General features: G+C 42.3%; 1 protein-coding gene across 1 annotated transcript in view; it reads left to right on the top strand.

Annotated features, from left to right (window-relative positions):
- The window catches only part of LOC121385648 (zinc finger protein GLI4-like), a 120,681-nt gene that overhangs the window by 75,759 nt on the left and 23,554 nt on the right, over nt 1–21,368 (top strand). Inside the window, exons 3-9 of the mRNA XM_041516410.1 lie at nt 4,085–4,333; nt 12,302–12,425; nt 12,899–13,068; nt 14,250–14,381; nt 16,542–16,742; nt 17,343–17,536; nt 20,345–20,453. Of these exons, the coding sequence (XP_041372344.1) occupies nt 4,085–4,333; nt 12,302–12,425; nt 12,899–13,068; nt 14,250–14,381; nt 16,542–16,742; nt 17,343–17,536; nt 20,345–20,453 (1,179 nt within the window). The remainder of the gene's footprint in view (nt 1–4,084; nt 4,334–12,301; nt 12,426–12,898; nt 13,069–14,249; nt 14,382–16,541; nt 16,743–17,342; nt 17,537–20,344; nt 20,454–21,368) is intronic.

Here is a 21,368-nt window from a genome sequence, read left to right as displayed (position 1 = left end):
TAGCAACACTGAAAGAGAATTCCCCTGTAAGTAGGTTATAAATGAACAGTATGTACCTGACTATGTCCTCTTCCTACACCAACCCCCTTGCACCCCCCCCCCCCCCCCCCCCCCCCCCGAACATGATTGAACCACCCTTAACACTGAAAATTATGATTCCCCAACACGCAGGTTATAAATGAACAGTACGTACCTGACTATGTTTTCTTCCTACACCAACCCCCTTGCCCCCCCCCCCAGAACATGATTGAACCACCCTTAACACTGAAAAATATGATTCCCCTACACGCAGGTTATAAATGAATAATACGTACCTGACTATGTTCTCTTCCTACACCAACCCCCTTGCCCCCCCCCACCCCTGAACATGATTGTACCACCCTTAACACTAAAACTACAAAAAAAAAAGGATTCCCCTTTAAGCAGGTGATAAATGAACAGTGCCTACCTGACTGATGTATCTATAGGTTATAGGCATGACGATCCACGGTGACAGACGATTGGCAGGGTGCCAACACCTGCGCAAGGTGCTCTGTAAGCAAAAACTTGCACTTAAGGCAGTGTGCTAAATCAGATTGCAACGTGTTTAATTATGCCAAACTTTTTATCTCCAAGATTTAAAGCCTGCTTCCAAGCTAATGGTTTATGCAGACAGTAAAACTGGACTTGTGGAGGAAGATAAAGAGAGGGGGGGGGGGGGGGGGGGAGGGAGGGAGAGAGAAAGGGAGGAGGGAGTGGGAGGGAGAGAAAGAAAGAGAGGATGGAGTGGGAGGGAGAGAGAGAAAGAGGGAGGATGGAGTGGGAGGGAGAGAGAAAGGGAGGAGGGAGTGGGAGGGAGAGAGAGAAAGGGAGGATGGAGTGGGAGGGAGGGAGAGAAAGAGGGAGGATGGAGTGGGAGAGGGAGAGAGAGAAAGAGGGAGGATGGAGTGGGAGGGAGAGATAAAGAGGGAGGAGGGAGAGAGAGAAAGAGGGAGGAAAATAATTTTTTGAAATGAAATAAATGAATGTGAACACACATTGTTGAGCACGGAATGTTGTCCCATCTTGTTCTGTGTTGAGAGGTAAATTCCTGGCTCATGAAAACAGCCCTGACTGTGGTCTACACTTGTAACCGGAGCCGTACAGCAACAATGGGAAGTCCTAGAGTGTACCTGGTTTACCTGGAGCGGGATAAACCCATCCCTTTGTGCGAGGATCAGACTACCTGCTGATCTGATATTTCAGTCTCTCTTATATTTCATTTTTCTCAAGAGCAAAGTGCAATGTAGCTATCACATTTCCCACCTTAAGAGAGAAGAAAAGTTTAAAAAACTAATCTCTTCCAAACACTAAAGAGGTTTTTTTTTTTTCACTTGTAAAGGTGTAGGGAAAAAAAAGTGTTGAGTGAGACATCATTTCAGATGACTGTTTATCCCATGGTCACGTATGTTGAATGTTTATGTGCAATAAAGTTTTTATCTTTTTATCTTGCTGTTGTTGCATTGTGCTTGCCACTGTAATAAATTTGTTATAAATTTGTCATGAGTTCCCCATCAGTGGGGCCATTGGGCTATTTCTCGTTCCAGCCAGTGCACCACGACTGGTATATCAAAGGCCATGGTATGTACTACCCTGTCTGTGAGATGGTGCATATAAAAGATCCCTTGCTGCTATTCGAAAAAGAGTAGCCCATGAAGTTGCGACAGTGGGTTTCCTCTCTCATTATCTGTGTGGTCCTTAACCATATGTTTGACGCCATATAACCGTAAATAAAATGTGTTAAGTGCGTTGTGAAATAAAACTTTTCTTTTTTGTCATGAGTTATGCCCCTTTGTTACTTTGTGTTTATCACATATATTGATAATTCCCCTGCCCGTTACCAAACCCTGGTCGGGCTGCTGATGCTCTCTTGAACCTGCCACTGCGGGCGATCCCCTCTCTTACCCACCCCAACCCTTTCCTGTACCCATGACAAATGTGCACTACAACAGCTTGCTCTGAATGTGCACATAAAACCATATGACCTAACCTGACTTAATGATGCTACAGTTTTGTGTGTAAAACAAGGAATTTATTGAAAAGAAAAATAATACAAAAAAAAGAATTTAGAGGATTAATGATGTTCCAATGATTATGTTGCTGAAAACATTAACTGTAATTTGTTTTCCATTTTAAGGGGAATTGATACTATTTGGTCAACATTTGAAAGTCATTGCACCTTTGCTGTGTGCCGACTCCCACCCTCTTCTCTCAGCCCGGTACTGGCCTCGATGGTGTTGTGGTTAAGCCATTGGGCACAATGCTGGTAGGTACAGGGTTCTCAGCCTGGTACCGGCCTCGGTGGTGTCGTGGTTAAGCCATTAGACACAAGGCTGGTAGGTACAAGGTTCGCAGCCCGGTACCGTCTCCCACCCTCTTTTCTTTATAAGTTGCCTCGGTGGTGTCGTGGTTAAGCCATCGGACATAAGGCTGGTAGGTACTGGGTTCGCAGCCCAGTACTGACTCCCACCCAGAGCAATTTTTAATGACTCAGTGGGTAGGTGTAAGACCACTACACTCTCTTTTTTTCTCTCACTAACCACTAACAACTAAACCCACTGTCCTGGACAGACAGACAGATAGCTGAGGTGTGTGCCCAGAACAGCGTGCTTGAACCTTAATTGGATATAAGCACGAAAATAAGTTGAAAGTCATTTCTCTTTAAATAATGGAATTGATCTAGATATATTGTAGTTGGTGTTTGTTTTGATGTGTACATAAAGAGAAAAGGTATTAAATAGCTATAGCAAATTGTTGGGTCTGTCCAGGTGAACACAATAATAAAGGAAGGAAATGTTATATTAAACGACACACTCAACACATTTTATTTATGGTTACATGGCGTCGGACATATGGTTAAGGACTACACAGATATTGAGAAAGGAAACCTGCTGTCGCCACTTCATGGGCTGCTTTTTTTCGATTAGCAGCAGGGGATCTTTTATATGCACCATCCCATAGACAGGATAGCACATACCACAGCCATGACAATAAGTGCAACATGTCTTATCTAACTGGGCCCCGTTCCACGAAGCGATCTTAGCCCTAAAATCAACTTAAGGTAATCTTAGGGCTGAGATCGCTTCGTGGAACGGGGCCCTGATTGTGTACTCGAAAGTTGAATGGCTGGTGCATACTGATTATAACCAATGATCGATGACGAAATTCAAGTCTACAGAGGATAATCAAAATAAGTTGCCAGTTAATATCAAATATATGTCGTGAGGCCGGGCAGTATATAACAGAGCCTTTAATATATCGGTCACCCTCTGGCAGGTGGTACAGCACTTGCTTGATGCGCGGTCGGTCTAGGATCGATCCTCGTAGGTGGGCCCATTGGGCTATTTCTTGTTCCAGCCAGGATGTGCCCAAGTGGTATAAAGAGCTCGTCTGATGTGCGGTCAGTTTGGGATCGATCCTCGTAGGTGGCCCATTGGGCTATTTCTCGTTTCAGCCAGTGCACCACAACTGGTATATCAAAGGCCGTGGTATGTGCTATCCTGTCTGTGGGATGGTGCATATAAAAGATCCCTGGCTGCTAATCGAAAAGAGTAGACTATGAAGTGACGACAACGGGTTTCCTCTTTCAATATCTGTGTGGTCCTTAACCATATGTCTGACCCCATATAACTGTAAAATAAAAAGTGTGTTGAGTGTGTCATTAAATAAAACATTTCCTTCCTTCTTGCAGAAACCCTGATTTTATGTAGTTCCAGCCAGTGCACCGCAACTGGTATATCAAAAGCTGTGGTATGTGCTGTCCTGTATGTGGGATGGTACATATAAAAGATCTCTTGCTACTAATGGAAAAATGTAGCGGGTTTTCTGTTTTTTGACTGTGCCAAAATGACCATATGTTTGACATCCAATACCCGATGATTAATAAATCAATGTGCTCAAGTGGTGTCGTTAAACGAAAACAAAATTCCTCTGATTTTATATATGTTATCCTTCATACCCCCTGGCCAAAACCCTGATGTATTTCATGTACTTGTATATTTTCAGATCTCTCTCAGAAGTTATTCAATCCTTCGTCCCCTGATTTCATGTATTTTTATGATTTCAGATCCGTCTCAGAAGCTTCGTCGGGTGCCCGTGGTCAGTCGACCGCCCAGTAGCCACATCACCCGAGTGGACGAAGAGCCGGTCAACGCTGACCGCAGGAAGTCGTGTGATAGCCAGTCGGTGGAGACGGTGGACCGCGGGGTCGGGCCCACCCCCGCACCGCCCCCACATGTCGAACACAGGCTGCCCCCTTACTTTGGCATGCAACCGTTGCTGGATCCTAGAAATGGAATGTTGGATTCAGCTTATGGTAATTATAGAAAGTATTCTATGTTAAATGTAGATGGTATAAACAGGACTGCAAGAATGATATCTGGAAGGGGTGGGTGGTGGGTGGAGGGTGGAGAGGACACGACCTCTTGTGAGGCAGTACAAGCCACATTTTTAGCTTTATTTATGTAGAATAGGACCAGAAAACAACAACACATCACGTCAAAGCATCTACTGAAATTAACACTTTCAAAACCAACTGGTACCTGTGACATATAAGTGAACCCAAATGTGAAGTCAAAGCATCTACTGAAATTAACACTTTTAACCAACTGCTACCTATGACATATAAGTGAATCCAAATATGAATTCAAAGTCTCCACTGAAATTAACACTATCAAACCAACTACCACCTAGTGAACCCAAATGTGAAGTCAAAGCATCTACTGAAATTAACACTTTCAAACCAACTGCTACCTATGATATATAAGTAAACCAAAATGTGAAGTCGAAGCATCTACTGAAATTAACACTGTCAAAACCAACTGCTACCTGTGGCACATAAATGAACCCAAATTTGAAGTCAAAGCCTCCATTGAAATTACACTTTCAAAACCAAATGCTTCTTATGACATATAAGTGAACTTTGCAGGAACACAAATACAAATAGGTTTCATTTTGAAAATGCATTTCTTTTAAGCCTATTTTTACGGATATGTATGAAATATTGAAAAAACATGCATGCCAGTCGTATGCCATTTATCTAAAAATTCATTGTTTAAAAACGTATCCAACTTGCTCTCACTTGTTACTTTCTATACAGCTTATTTGACACTAAATGGTGTGTAATGCCCACTAATAAACTATTCTCTACTTGCACATTTATATAATAAAACTTAAAGAAAAACAAATAATGGTGTGTAACCACAGCCATCTGATATATACAGTGAAACCCCTCTAAACCGGACACCCTTGGGACCAAGACAAATGTTCAGTTTTAAGAGGGATCCAGTTTAGAGAGATTAAGTTCTGTCCTGGTTTTTAGAAAGGAACTCTGTAAAACGTCCGGTTTTGAGGGAATTCCGGTTCACAGAGGGTCTGGTTTTGAGGGAATTCCGGTTCACAGAGGGTCCGGTTTTGAGGGAATTCTGGTTCACAGAGGGTCCAGTTTTGAGAAGTTTCACTGTACCTGTAATAAGACAAGGAATATGGTAGAAATAAACGGCCATAAAATTTCCTCTACATGCTGGCATTTCCTGCACAGCAGGGCAGAATCTAGCTCAGTTGGTGTCGTGGTTAAGCCATTGGATGCAAGGCTGGTAGGTACAGGGTTCTCAGCCCGGTACCGGCCTCGGTGGTGTCGTGGTTAAGCCATTGGATGCAAGGCTGGTAGGTACTGGGTTCTCAGCTCAGTACCAGCCTCGGTGGTGTCGTGGTTAAGCCATTAGACACAAGGCTGGTAGGTACTGGGTTCTCAGCCCGGTACCGGCCTTGATGGTGTCGTGGTTAAGCCATTAGACACAAGGCTGGTAGATACTGAGTTCGCAGCCTGGTACCGGCCTTGGTGGTGTTGTTGTCAAGCCATCAGACATGAGGCTGGTAGGTACAGGGTTCGCAGCCCAGTACCGGCTCCCACCCTCATTTCTTTCTAAGTTGCCTCGGTGGTGTCGTGGTTAAGCCATCGGACACAAGGCTAGTAGGTACAGGGTTTGCAGCCCGGTACCGGCTCCACCCTCTTCTCTCTAAGTTGCCTCGGTGGTGTCGTGGTTAAGCCATCGGAGACGAGGCTGGTAGGTACAGGGTTCGCAGCCCGGTACCAGCTCCCACCCTCTACTCTCTAAGTTGCCTCGGTGGTGTCATGGTTAAGCCATCAGATACAAGGCTGGTAGGTACAGGGTTTGCAGCCCGGTACCGACTCCCACCCTCTTCTCTCTAAGTTGCCTCGGTGGTGTCGTGGTTAAGCCATCGGACACAAGGCTGGTAGGTACAGGGTTTGCAGCCCGGTACCGGCTCCCACCCTCTTCTCTCTCACTAACCACTAATGACTAACCCACTGTCCTAGACAGAAAGCCAAGATAGGTAAGATTAGCTCCACTGCTTAATAATAATAGACCACTAGAGCTGATATTAACCACATTGTGTGGTACCGGCCTCGGTGCATGGTGTCATGCTTAATCCATCAGAGATAAGGTTGGTAAGTACAGGGTTCACAGCCTGGTACTGGCTCCCACCCAGAGCGAGTTTCAACGACTCAGTGGGTAGGTGTAAGGCCACTATACACCCTTTTCTCTCTCTCACTAACCACAAACAACTAACCCACTGTCCTGGACAGATAGCCCAAATATCTGAGGTGTGTGTGCCCAGGACAGTGTTCTTGAACCTTAATTCAGTGGTGTAGCGTGTGTTGCCAGCCCCCGGGCAAGGCAAGTATTGCGCCCCCTAAACAGTCGACTGTTAGCATTCCCCGAGTCCCTTCCACCAGTCCAGAATTGTGCTCCCAGGGCAACCGCCTCGGTGGACCCCGCCCACACTGTGCCACTGCCTTAATTGGTTATAAGCACGAAAATAATTTAAAAGAAAGAAAAAGTAAACATTGTTTTATTTAACGACGCCACTAGAGAACATTAATCATCGTCTATTGGACGTCAAACATATGGTCATTCTGATGTTGTTTTTTTAGAGGAAACCTGCTGTCGCCACATAGGCTACTCTTTTATGACAGGCAGCAAGGGATCTTTTATTTGCGCTTCCCACAGACAGGATAGCACAAACCATGGCCTTTGTTGAACCAGTTATGGATCACTGGTCGGTGGAAGTGGTTTACACCTACCCATTGAGCCTTGCAGAGCATTCACTCAGGGTTTGGAGTCAGTATCTGGATTAGAAATCCCATGCCTCGACTGGCATCCGAACCCAGTACCTACCAGCTTGTAGACCGATGGCTAACCACGACGCCACCGAGGCCAGTTTAAAAGTAAGAAAGAAAGAACACTTACCTGAAGTACTTGGCATTTGACTGATGCTCGGTCAGTCTAGGATCACTCCCCGTCAGTGGACCCACTGGGCCATGCCTCTCAGAATTGAAAATTTGCATAATCCATTTATCGGTTACTCAAAAACAAATTCAGGTAACCCATTTAGTTTTTACGTAACCCGTCTTGATCATGTAAATGATGTCATAAATTCAATGTGTGACTGAAAGATGGGTTACTGAAAAAGTAAACTTACCCAAGCGATGCACGAATAAAACTATCACTCTCACAATTTTCAGAAACCTGTGGGCTATTTCTTTTTCCAACCAGTGTACCACAACTGGTATATCAAAAGCTGTGGTATGTACTATCCTGTTTGTAGGATGGTGCATATAAAGATCATGTGTTCAGTTGATGCGCTGTCAGTCTGGGATCGATCCCCGTCGGTGGGCCCAGTTGGGCTATTTCTCACTCCAGCCAGTGCACCACGACTGGTATATCAAATGTGGTGGTATGTACTATCCTGTTTGGGATGGTGCATATAAAAGATCCCTTGCTGCTAATCAAAAAGAGTAGCTCATGAAGTGGCGACAGCGGGTTTCCTCTCTCTATATCTGTGTGATACTTAACCATATGTCCAACGCCGTATAACCATAAGTAAAATGTTTTGGGTGCATTGTTAAATATAAAAAAATATATAAATAATAATAATAAAAGATCCCATGCTACTAATGGAGAAATGTACCGGGGTTCCCTCTCTAAGACTAAATTACCAAATGTTTGACATCCAATAACCGATGATTAATAAATCAATGTACTCCAGTGGTGGTGTTAAACAAAACGAACTTTAGTAACTTTTTTTTCAAGTACTTGCTTCATAGGATCAAACCACCACAGCTGTACCATTCTCTGTCTCCCCCTCCCATCTCAAACAGTGTCCCACGACAGGTACATCAAAGTCTGTGATATGTGCTGTCCTCTGTCACAAAGTGCATGTAAAAGATCCCTTGTTGCTTTGTGTTTGGTTTGATTTAAATACTAAGAGTTCTTTATATAATAATGGAGGGTTACTAAACAGCGAACGACATCGCTGTGTGTGTGTGTGTGTGTGTGTGTGTGTGTGTGTGTGTGTGTTGTGTGTCTGTGTGTGTGTGTATATCTGTGTGTGTCTGTGTGTTGTGTCTGTGTGTGTGTCTGTGTGTGTGTGTGTGTGTCTGTGTGTGTGTGTCTGTATGTGTGTCTCTGTGTTGTGTGTCTGTGTGTGTGTCTGTGTTGTGTGTCTGTGTTGTGTGTGTGTCTGTATGTGTCTATGAATGTGTATATTTGTGTGTTGTGCATGTGTGTGTGTCTGTGTGTGTGTGTTGTTGTGTGTTGTGTGTGTGTATATTTGTGTGTTGTGCATGTGTGTGTGTCTGTGTGTGTGTTGTTGTGTGTTGTGTGTGTATGTTGTTTGTTGTGTGTGTGTTGTGTGGGTTGTATGTATGTATGTGTGTGTATGTGTGTTATGTCTGTGTGTTGTGTGTCTGTGTGTGTGTGTTGTGTGTGTGTGTGTGTTGTGTGTGTTTTGTGTGTGTTGTGTGTGTGTCTGTGTATTGTGTGTTGTGTGTTGTGTCTGTGTTTTGTGTCTGTGTGTGTGTGTGTGTGTTGTGTGTCTGTGTTTTGTGTGTGTGTGTGTGTCTGTGTGTGTGTGTGTTGTGTGTGTGTGGTGTGTGTGTGTGTGTATGTGTGTGTGTCTCTGTGTTGTGTGTCTGTGTATGTGTGTCTGTGTTGTGTGTCTGTGTGTTGTGTGTGTGTGTGTATGTATGTGTATGTTTGTGTGTGTCTATGTGTGTCTCTTTTTGTGTGTGTGTATGTGTGTGTGTGTGTCTGTGTGTGTGTGTGTGTGTCTGTGTGTGTCTGTGTGTGTTGTGTGTGTTGTATGTTTGTTGTATGTGTATGTCTGTGTGTATGTATGTGTGTATCTGTGTGTCTTTGTATTTTATGTGTGTGTGCATACGTGCGTGCGTGCATGTGTGGCATCTAGCTCAATCAGTAGTGTTGGCCTGGGGTATATGTGTTGTAGGACGTTAGACCCATTCTCTGATTGTATTTTCCCCCCATCCTAACCACTGACAAATTAATCCCATGCACTCAATGTACGGTACGGTAGCCATATTAGCTGTAAATGAAGATATTGAGATATTTACCCCATGCGATTTGTGAAAACCGAGCTCATTCTGTTTCTCCTACAAATGTCAGACTGTGTTACAGAAACAGCTCACCACAAACCGTTTTCTGATTGCACAGGCGGTGCCAAAAAAACCCACAGTAACTATTTTGGGATAAAATGCCAACTTAAAGCTCCTGTCTCGCCATTATAACAGAGCTACAGTTTTAATAAAGTCACAATCTCACCTCACCATATTATAACATCATTTACTAATACAAAATACAAACACAACTACAGTTTTAATAAACTCACAATCTCATCTCACCATATTATAACATCATTTACTGATACAAAATACAAACACAACTACAGTTTAAATAATGACAATCTCGCATCACCATATTATAGCATTATTTACTAATTATTGCTATAATGGTTCTTGTCAGTTGTTCTTCTACAATATACCAAGATTTTTGCGATCTTTTTAATACTATGTAACAAAAAACCGTATTAAAATTGATCACTGTCATGTCTCCCAAATAATAAATACATATTTATGCAATTATTTTACACTTCTTTAATTGGTATCCAAGGTGTGCTGGTGTGTTGCTACGTATTGATTGGTTGATTGATTGTCATTCTGTCCATCTATCTGTCATTCTCTCCATCCATCCATTCACCAATCCATCCATCCATCCATCCATCCACCGGCCTCAGTGGCGTAGTGGTTAGGCCATTGGACTACAGGCTGGTAGGTACTGGGTTCGGATCCCAGTCGAGGCATGGGATTTTTAATCCAAATACCGACTCCAAACCCTGAGTGAGTGCTCTTCAAGGCTCAATGGGTAGGTGTAAACCACTTGCATCGACCAGTGATCCATAACTGGTTCAACAAAGGCCATGGTTTGTGCTATCCTGCCTGTGGGAAGCGCAAATAAAAGATCCCTTGCTGCTAATCAGAAAGAGTAGCCCATGTAGTGGCGACAGCGGGTTTCCTCTCAAAATCTGTGTGGTCCTTAACCATATGTCTGACGCCATATAACGGTAAATAAAATGTATTGAGTGCATCGTTAAATGAAACATTTCTTTCTTTCTTTCCATCCATCCATCCATCCATCCATCCATCCATCCATCCTTTCATCCATATTGTTTTACACTAATTTCACAATCATCCATCCATCCACATGGTATTAAGCTCATTTCACAATCATCCATCCATCCATCCATCCATCCATCCATCCATCCATCCATCCATCCATCCATCCACCCAAATCCCACCCACTCAGCATCCCATCCATCCGTCTGAACATCTGTCTGTCCATCCGTCCGTCCATCCATTCATCCATCTATCCATCCATCTATCCATCCATCCATCCATCCATCTATTCACCATCCACCCAGGAACCCATCCATCCATCCATCCATTCATCCATCCATCCATCCATCCATCCATCCATCCATCCATCCATCCATCCATCCATCCATCCACCTACCCAAATCCCACCCACCCAGCAACCCATCCATCGATCCATCCATCCATCCATCCTTTCATCCATATTGTTTTAAACTAATTTCACAATCATCCATCCATCCATCCATCCATCCACATGGTATTAAGCTCATTTCACAAACATCCATCCATCCATCCATCCATCCATCCACCCAAATCCCACCCACTCAGCAACCCATCCATCCGTCTGAACATCTGTCTGTCCGTCCGTCAGTCCGTCCATCCATCCATCCTTCCATCCATCCATCCATCCATCCACCCATTCATCCATCTATTCACCATCCACCCAGGAACCCATCCATCCATCCATCCATCCATCTATCCATCCATCCATACATCCATCCATACATCCATCCATCCACCTACCCAAATCCCACCCACCCAGCAACCCATCCATCCATCCATCCATCTGTCCATCCATCCATCCATCCACCCAAATCCCACCCACTCAGCAACCCATTCATCCATCTGAACGTCCGTCCGTCCATCCATCCATCCATCCATCCATCCATCCATCCATCCATCCATCCATCCACCCATCCATCCATCCATCCATCCATCCACCCAAATCCCACCCACCCAGCAACCCATCCATTCATCCATCCATCCATCCACCCATCCACCCATTCATCCATCTATTCACCATCCACCCAGCAACCCATCCATCCATCCATCCATCCATCCATCCACCCATCCACCCATTCATCCATCTATTCACCATCCACCCAGCAACCCATCCATCCATCCATCCATCCATCCATCCATCCATCCATCCATCCATCCCTCCACCCAAATCCCACCCACCCAGCAACCCATCCATTCATTCATCCATCCATCCATCCATCCACCCATCCACCCATTCATCCATCTATTCACCCATCCATCCATCCATCCATCCATCCACCTACCCAAATCCCACCCACCCAGCAACCCATCCATCCATCCATCCATCCATCCATCCACCCACCCAAATCCCACCCACTCAGCAACCCATCCATCCATCCAAACATCTGTTCATCCGTCAATCCATCCATCTATCCATCCATCCATCTATCCATCCATGCATCCATCTATTCACCATCCATCCATCCATCCATCCACCCATCCACGCATCCCTCCATCCATCCACCCAAATCCCACCCACCCACCCAGCAACCCATCCATCTATCCATCCATCCATCAATTCATCCATTGATAATTCCATCCATCCATCCGTCCATCCGTCCATTCATCCACATTGTATTAAGCTCATTTAACAATTTACTCTGTGTGTTTGCGTAAATGTTTTGTTTACTGTTATGGAATTGTTTCCCCGTGTAGCAAGTTTGATGTTTTGTTAATCCCTGAACTAATTTGTACAATGTGTTATATTTTCAGCCGGCTTGGGCTACCCAAGTATCCAGCCTTACACTATAAACCACCCTCTGGCCATCAACGCTTCAACTCTTGAGGGCAGATACCACTGGCCGCCCACGGCACCTTTTCATCAACCCATTCCAGGGTGAGTAAAATGTTTTCATCAACCCATTCCAGGGTGAGTAAAATGTGTTTTCATCAACCCATTCCAGGGTGAGCAAAATGTGTTTTCATCAACCCATTCTAGGGTAAGTACAATGTCTGAATAGATAATTTTACAATATTTCCTTTTCAGTTCAGCTCAGTCTGAATAGATATTTTTGACCATTATTTTATTTTCAGTCTGGCTCAGTCTGAATAGATATTTTCATTATTATTATATTTTCAGTCCAGTTCAGTCTGAATAGATAATTTCTACATTATTTTATTTTCAGTCTGGCTCAGTCTGAATATATAATTATCGCTATGATTTCATTTTCAGTCCAACTCAGTCTGAATAGATATTATCACCATAATTTAATTTTCAGTCTAGCTCAGTCTGAACAGATACTTTTCACTATTTCATTTTTAGTCTGGCTCATTCTGAATAGATAATTTTCACCATTATTTTATTTTCAGTCTGGCGGCGAGTCCGGCCCAGTCTGATGTGTCGTTTCTGAGCATGCGGAGTCATCTGACGGGAGAACCGGTCACGCACCTGGCGTCTCGCATCCACTGGGAGCAGCTGCAGCGAAACTACTTCCACAGCCCCCTGTCTGCCCGCAGGTTCAGCCCCACTAGTCTACCAGGTAGGTCTCAGTTACTGTTTGGGGGGGAGGGGGGAGGTGGTGGATAGAGGGGAGTGATGTAGTGGCGACAGTGGGTTTCCTTTCTTATTATCTGTGTGGTCCTTAACCATATGTTTGACACCACATAACTGTAAATAAAATGTGTTGAGTGTGTCATTAAATAAAACACTTCTTTCTTTCAGTCTGCTTACAGATTGATCCTCACTAATTTGGTATTCTTCCTATAATAGCCACTGGTTCAATAAATGTCTGGGCCCATATTTTCAAAGCTATCTTGGCACTATGAAAGCATAAACCCATCGTAGGCTATGACGTCACTATGGTGTGTGCTGTAGTGAGTTCATAGCCTATGATGGTTTTATGATTTCAATAGAGATATGATAGCTTTGAAATCCCTAGCCAGGGGTGTCATTTAACTACTCCTTTTGACTATCCACTAATTAAACAAACATTTCACTTTGAGCACAATGTGCTGGGGTGTAGTTACACCAACATTACTTTCTTTTTTGTTTTGTTGTTGCAGGTCTACCTCTAGGAAGTACAGGGTCACTAACAGGCCACTAGACAATGTGCTGGGGTGTTGTTACATTCCTTTCATCTTTGTTTTGTTGTTGCAGGTCTACCTCTAGGAAGTATGGGATCTCAAACAGGCCACTAGACAATGTGCTGGGGTGTTGTTACATTCCTTTCATCTTTGTTTTGTTGTTGCAGGTCTACCTCTAGGAAGTATGGGATCTCAAACAGGCCACTAGACAATGTGCTGGGGTGTTGTTACATTCCTTTCATCTTTGTTTTGTTGTTGCAGGTCTACCTCTAGGAAGTACGGGATCTCAAACAGGCGACTAGACAATGTGCTGGGGTGTTGTTACATTCCTTTCATCTTTGTTTTGTTGTTGCAGGTCTACCTCTAGGAAGTACGGGATCTCAAACAGGCGACTAGACAATGTGCTGGGGTGTTGTTACATTCCTTTCATCTTTGTTTTGTTGTTGCAGGTCTACCTCTAGGAAGTACGGGATCTCTAACAGGCGACTAGACAATGTGCTGGGGTGTTGTTACATTCCTTTCATCTTTGTTTTGTTGTTGCAGGTCTACCTCTAGGAAGTACGGGATCTCTAACAGGCGACTAGACAATGTGCTGGGGTGTTGTTACATTCCTTTCATCTTTGTTTTGTTGTTGCAGGTCTACCTCTAGGAAGTACGGGATCTCTAACAGGCGACTACCTGCCTCCATCGTTCAGTCAGCGAAGCATCTTTTCTGACATTCCGCCCACGCCAGGCAGTGGTAGCATCACTATACCAGGCTCCTTGGAAAGTAAGGACACTAGATTTACAGGGACAATATATATCGGGTGGCTCCCCCAAATATTGAATATTGAAATTAATTAAAAAGTATGGGGACTGCAACTTTTATATTTGCCACCTTATATACATTGAGTGGCCCCCCCCAAAAAAAACCCATAACCCTACTGAATATGAAATTAGTTAAAAAGTATGGGGACTATGACTTTTATATGTCACACCCATTAATATATGGTTATTTGCCATCTTCTATATATCGGGTAGGCCAAAAGACCCACCTGATAACCTTACTGAATATGAAATTAATTAAGAAATATGGGGACTGTGACTTATATTTCGCACCCTTACTATGTGGATGTTTGCCACCTTCAGTGAAAATTTTAGGCCCATAGATCAAATTTGGTTAAAATAACAAGATTGAAAATTGCAAAGACTGAGTCATATATACACAATTTTCATCCCGAATGGCCCTGAATAGCCCCGAATAGCCCCGAATAGCCCCGATGCTATCCTGCCACGATTGCTCCAAAATTGTAGGCAAAATCGGCACGAATCGGCTTCACTCACGACCTCTTTATGACTTCTCACGACTGCTGTAAGTTAATACTGAGATCGCACTACGTTCTTGAAGCCGATTCATTATGAACTGCTACGACGTAGTACACCTCCACTACGGTATCTTGACGAATACAGTACGACTCATGACGATGATTTATTCGGAATGCACCACAAATTACTACGACTGTACTAAGGCTTCTCATAACTGCCTCCTGGTTTACTCTGAGGGACGGGACGTACCCAGTGGTAAAGAGCCCGTCCGATGCACGGTCGGCCTGGGATCGATCCCCGTCAGTGGCCCCATTGGGCTATTTCTCGTTCCAGCCAGTGCACCATGACTGGTATATCAAAGGCCGTGGTATGTGTTAACCTGTCTGTGGGATGGTGTATATAAAAGATCCCTTGCTGCTAATCGAAAAGAGTAGCCCATGAAGTGGTGATAGCGGGTTTCCTCTCTCAATATCTGTGTGGTTCTTAACCATATGTCTGATGTCATATAACTGTAAATAAAATGTGTTGAATGCGTCGTTAAAGAAAACACTTCCTTCCTTCCTTCCTGGTTTACTCCGATGTCCGCAAGACTCACCTAAAAAGGCCTGCCAATCAGCCAAGATTTCATTCTACTTTCCCATGTCCCACGATTACCCCCCCGACTATCATGACTATGTCTATGGTGCACCTACGGATGTGCACGATGCACTCACGACTGCTTTAAGAATGCATCACGAATTGAAAAATTCCAAGAATACTCCCGACAGTTTTAAACATGATCAAAACTGTCGGGTGCCTATCCAGACATTCCAAGAATACTGAAGAATGACCAGGAAGCCGCTAGGCTCTCACTATGCATATCCAAGAATAAACCCGATGTTTCAAGTTGTGGCCATTTGGGGCAGAAATCATGTATATGTGACTGGGGCTTTATTAAAATATAGCTTAGTCAGTAGAGCTCTCGTCTACAGTGCTTGGGTCAAAGGATCAAAACCCCTTGGTGGACTTACATGTATTGTCTGACTGGGTCCCAACCAGTGCCTCATGACAGGTATGTGCTGTCCTGTCTACGGGAAAGTGCATATAAAAGATCCCTTGCTGCTAATGGATACATGTAGCTGATTTCTCTTCTGACTATATGTCACGAATAAATCAGTGATAGAAGTAAGCTAACTTTTTCACTAATCCACTGTACAAATAAATCTAGAAATCTACTTGTCCACCAATATTTTCACTTGTCCAAATAAATGTTATGTTTTATTCAAGTACAAGGACCACATTTTTAAGTGCTCAAAATGAAACTGCATTGAACACTTTTACTTGTCCACTGGACAACTATTGAGGTACATTTTGTTTGTCCAAGCAGATTTTCTCTTGTCAGGACTAACGGACAAGTGCTTATTTCGAACACTGTAAATAAATCAATGTTCTCTAGAGATGTCATTAAACACAATGTCTCCTCTGACTGCATGTCACGAATGAGCAAATGTTTGATTCCATAGCAAATAATAAATAAATCAATGTTCTCTAGTCGTGTCGTTAAACACAATGAACTTTAAACTGAGTGCATTAATTATATACACACATGTCTAACTGATACTTTCACTTTAACTTTCACTTTCAGGTTCTCGATTAACAAGTCCCAGACCGAGTATTGTCGGGAAAAACCGGAAACGAGCTCTGTCTCACTCTCCCATCTCCGACTACTTGGACATCCAGAGTTTGACGCGCAGTTCCGAGGGGTCGCTGCAGTTAACTCCCTTTCACCAGCACAACTCGCGGAGTTCCAGTGCTGCCAGCGGGTCGTATGGACACCTGTCTGCAGGTACTATACGGACCAGGGGGTCAAGGTGGAGAGATTTGAGGAATTCAGAATTAGTAATTGGGGATTTGAGGAAATCAAAATTGGTATTTGAGCAGTTGAGTATCGGAAATAAGGGATATGAGGAATTTGAAATAATGAAATGGGATATGAGGAATTGGGGATTTGAGAAATTCAGAATTGGATTTTGAGCAGTTAAGTATCAGAAATAAGGGATATGAGGAATTTGGAATAATTAAATGGGATTTGAGGAATTCAGAATTGTGAACTTGGAGTTTTGAGGACTTGTGGATATGATGAATTCACAACTGAAAATTCGAAAATCTTGATTTGAGGAAGTGGAAATTTGGAATTGTGAGTTTGAACAGTTCACAATCAGGAATTGGGGTTTGAGCAATTGGGCGTCAAGCATTGAGGTTGAACAATGACTGGAAACCAGGAATAATTCATTGACATGTGGGAATTTATGAATTTACACCAAAAGGAAAAAAAAGGAATACGGGGAATCAGAAATTGTGAATTTAAGGGAATTACAAACCAAGACCAAACAAATAAAAAGACTGGTGAATTGATCCATTTCTGTTTCCCCATTTGTTTTTGCAGCTTCTTTTGGAGCAGCCAGCCCTGCCCATCCCGCGATGTCTCATAACCCGTATTTCCGGCACGGGAGTATTCCCGGGTCGCCGTTCTTCTACCCAAGCATGATGCACCCGATGATGGGCCACCAGCCCCTGGGTCACACCATGCTGCCACCTACCTCACAGACCATCGGGTCACCCACCAAGTTTGAGCCTCATGTAAGTCTATCACATAGCTCACTTTGTATTGGGTATTAATAAACAGTGACACTTTGTATTGAGTATTAATAAACAGTTCCACTTTGTATTGGGTATTAATAAACAGTTCCACTTTGTATTGGGTATTAATAAACAGTTCCACTTTGTATTGAGTATTAATAAACAGTCACACTTTGTACTGAGTATTAATAAACAGTCACACTTTGTATTGGGTATTAATAAACAGTCACACTTTGTATTGAATATGAATAAAGTCACACTTTGTATTGAGTATTAATAAACGGTTCACACTTTGTATCGAGTATAAATAAACAGTTACACTTTGTATCGAGTATAAATAAACAGTCCCACTTTGTATCGAGTATTAATAAACAGTCACACTTTGTATTGGGTATTAATAAACAGTCACACTTTGTATTGGGTATTAATAAACAGTCACACTTTGTATTGGGTATTAATAAACAGTTACACTTTGTATTGGGTATTAATAAACAGGCACACTTTGTATTGGGTATTAACAAACAGTTACACTTGTATTGAGTATTAATAAACAGGCACACTTTGTAATGTGTATTAATAAAAGGTCACTTTGTATTGAGTATTAATAAACAGTCACACTTTGTATTGAGTATTAATAAACAGTTCCACTTTGTATTGTGTATTAATAAAAGGTCACTTTGTATTGAGTATTAATAAACAGTTACACTTTGTATTGAGTATTAATAAACAGGCACACTTTGTACTGAGTATTAATAAACAGGCACACTTTGTATTATTAATAAACAGGCACACTTTGTATTGAGTATTAATAAACAGGCACACTTTGTATTGAGTATTAATAAACAGTTAGGGATCGGACATAGCCCAGTGGTAAAGTGCTCGTCTGATGCGTGATCGGTTTGGGATTGATCCCCATTGGTTGGCCCATTGGGCTGTTTCTTGTTCCAATCAGTGCACCATAATTAGTATTTCAAATTCCGTGATATGTACTCTCCTGTATGTGGGATGGTACATATAAAAGATCCCTTGTTGCTAATGTAAAAATGTAGCATATAAAAGATCCCTTGCTGCTAATGTAAACATGTAGCAGGTTTCCTCTCTAAGACTGTATGTCAAAATTACCAAATGTTTGACATCCAATAGCTGATGATTAATAAATCAATGTGCTCTAGTGATGTCATTAAACGAGATTTTAACTTTTAATAAACAGTTAGAAAGCATGGAAATGCCATTCATATAAGTTAGGAGGTATGTAACTGATACGAGATCTCAATGTGAAACTAATTGAGGGCAGTGATTAGTTGCTCCCCTATTACTACAGTGAGACCCCTCTGTAGGAGGTATGTAATTGATACGAGATGTCAATGTGAAACTAATTGAGGGCAGTGATTAGTTGCTCCCCTATTACTACAGTGAGACCCCTCTGTAGGAGGTATGTAACTGATACGAGATCTCAATGTGAAACTAATTGAGGGCAGTGATTAGTTGCTCCCCTATTACTACAGTGAGACCCCTCTGTAGGAGGTATGTAATTGATACGAGATGTCAATGTGAAACTAATTGAGGGCAGTGATTAGTTGCTCCCCTATTACTACAGTGAGACCCCTCTGTAGGAGGTATGTAACTGATACGAGATCTCAAATGTGAAACTAATTGAGGGCAGTGATTAGTTGCTCCCCTATTACTACAGTGAGACTCCCTCTGTAGGAGGTATGTAACTGATACGAGATCTCAATGTGAAACTAATTGAGGGCAGTGATTAGTTGCTCCCCTATTACTACAGTGAGACCCCTCTGTAGGAGGTATGTAACTGATACGAGATGTCAATGTGAAACTAATTGAGGGCAGTGATTAGTTGCTCCCCTATTACTACAGTGAGACCCCCTCTGTAGGAGGTATGTAACTGATACCAGATCTCAATGTGAAACTAATTGAGGGCAGTGATTAGTTGCTCCCCTATTACTACAGTGAGACCCCTCTGTAGGAGGTATGTAACTGATACGAGATCTCAAATGTGAAACTAATTGAGGGCAGTGATTAGTTGCTCCCCTATTACTACAGTGAGACCCCTCTGTAGGAGGTATGTAACTGATACGAGATCTCAAATGTGAAACTAATTGAGGGCAGTGATTAATTGCTCCCCTCTCTTCACTGTCTATTGATACCATATAAATTCACAAGCTGATTAAAAGGAGTGAACAATTAATCTCCTTGAACTGGCCTCAGGAGAGTGATGGGGAGAGCAAGAGTGATAGCTCGCCTTAAATGACGAATTCTCATACAAAAATGTAGATTTGTTTGTGCTAATGGACTTACTTTACTTCTAATTGGGACAGGATGTAGCCCAGTGGTAAAGTGCTCGCTTACTGTATGGTCGATCTGGGATCAATCCCCGTTGGGCTATTTCTCTCTCCAGCCAGTGCACCACGACTGGTACATCAAAGGCTGTGGTATGTGCTATTCTGTCTCTGGATGGTGCATATAAAAGATGCCTTGCTGCTAATTGATAAGAGCAGCCGATGAAGTGGTGACAATGGGTTTCCTATCTCAATATCAGTATGGTCCTTAACCATATGTCCGACGCCATATAACCATAAATACAATGTGTTGAGTATGTCATTAAATAAAACATTGCCTTCCTTCCGTAAATAAAATGTGTTGAGTGCATCGTTAAATAAAACATTGCCTTCCTTTACCTCTAATCTTTTGTTTTTTCTCAGCTACTACTTCTTACTTAATATTACTATGTCTTTATTTCAATCAATATCTCTTTACTTTACATTATTTTCATAATTTTTTGTTGTTCAGATCACTGGCCACTCTAAAGATGCTAGCAGTAGTGTGGTTAGTAGTACCATGGACCCTTCAGCTGATGTGAAAAAGTCCAAAATCAAGAAAGAAATTGAAACACATCATGGTGAGTTGAATACTCTTATTTAAAGTGGACATAATGTTTATTTTTTGCCTTTTTAAAAGGTATTTTTTGTTTTTAAAATCATTACAGTTTCAAGGCTTCTAGATTATAACTACTATTACCATGCCCAACGGCTAGTGAAATGTTTCTGTCAAATATTGTAGTTAAGTTTGTTTTGTAAATATGAATACCCTGCCCTCACTCCACCCCCCACTGTTAGTGTTTTTAAGCTCTATCTCCCTCTTTAGGTGACATATCCGATTATTGCTATTATTCAGTAAAACTGTATGAACTTAAAGTAAAGTAGGGTTAGTGAATTTTTAATCATGGCTAATAAATGTTTAAAATCACTGATCCCATGGCTAGTGGATTTTATAAAAATTCTAGAAGACATGCAGTTTTCTGTTTGCAAGATGAAAATCAATATTAGTGTCAATAAAAATATGTAGAGGATGACTGGCGTTAAAGGCACATTTAGAGCCCAGTTTCAACCTGTGAAATAACAATACGTTTAGTTAATCTACAACCTTCAACACACATTTAGATAAGGTTGTAACAGAGGAAAGATAAAGTCTGTGATGTTTTAAAAAGGGAAATACCATAAAAAGAACCCAACCCAGAGCTTGTCTCGATAACCATTACTTCTTGGATGAACGTGCATTTTTAGAATTGTCAGAAATACATTTTGGGGTATTGCAAAAACCTGGATGACCAGAATCACTTCGGATGTATGAAAATTACTATTCTAAATATAATAAATCTCCTCTACACCGGACACCCATGGGACCAAGTAAAAAGTCCAGTTTTCAGAGGTATCCGGTTTAGAAAGGTTCTCTTCTACACAGATATTTACAAAGGGACCAAGTAAAACATCCGATTTTGAGGGAATTCTGGTTTACAGAGGGTCCGGTTTTGAGG

This window comes from Gigantopelta aegis, chromosome 11 (assembly GCF_016097555.1).
Source record: "Gigantopelta aegis isolate Gae_Host chromosome 11, Gae_host_genome, whole genome shotgun sequence".
NCBI lineage: Eukaryota > Metazoa > Mollusca > Gastropoda > Neomphalida > Peltospiridae > Gigantopelta > Gigantopelta aegis.
Note: the sequence above shows the minus strand (reverse complement) of the source record. Positions and strands in the feature narration are given on the sequence as shown.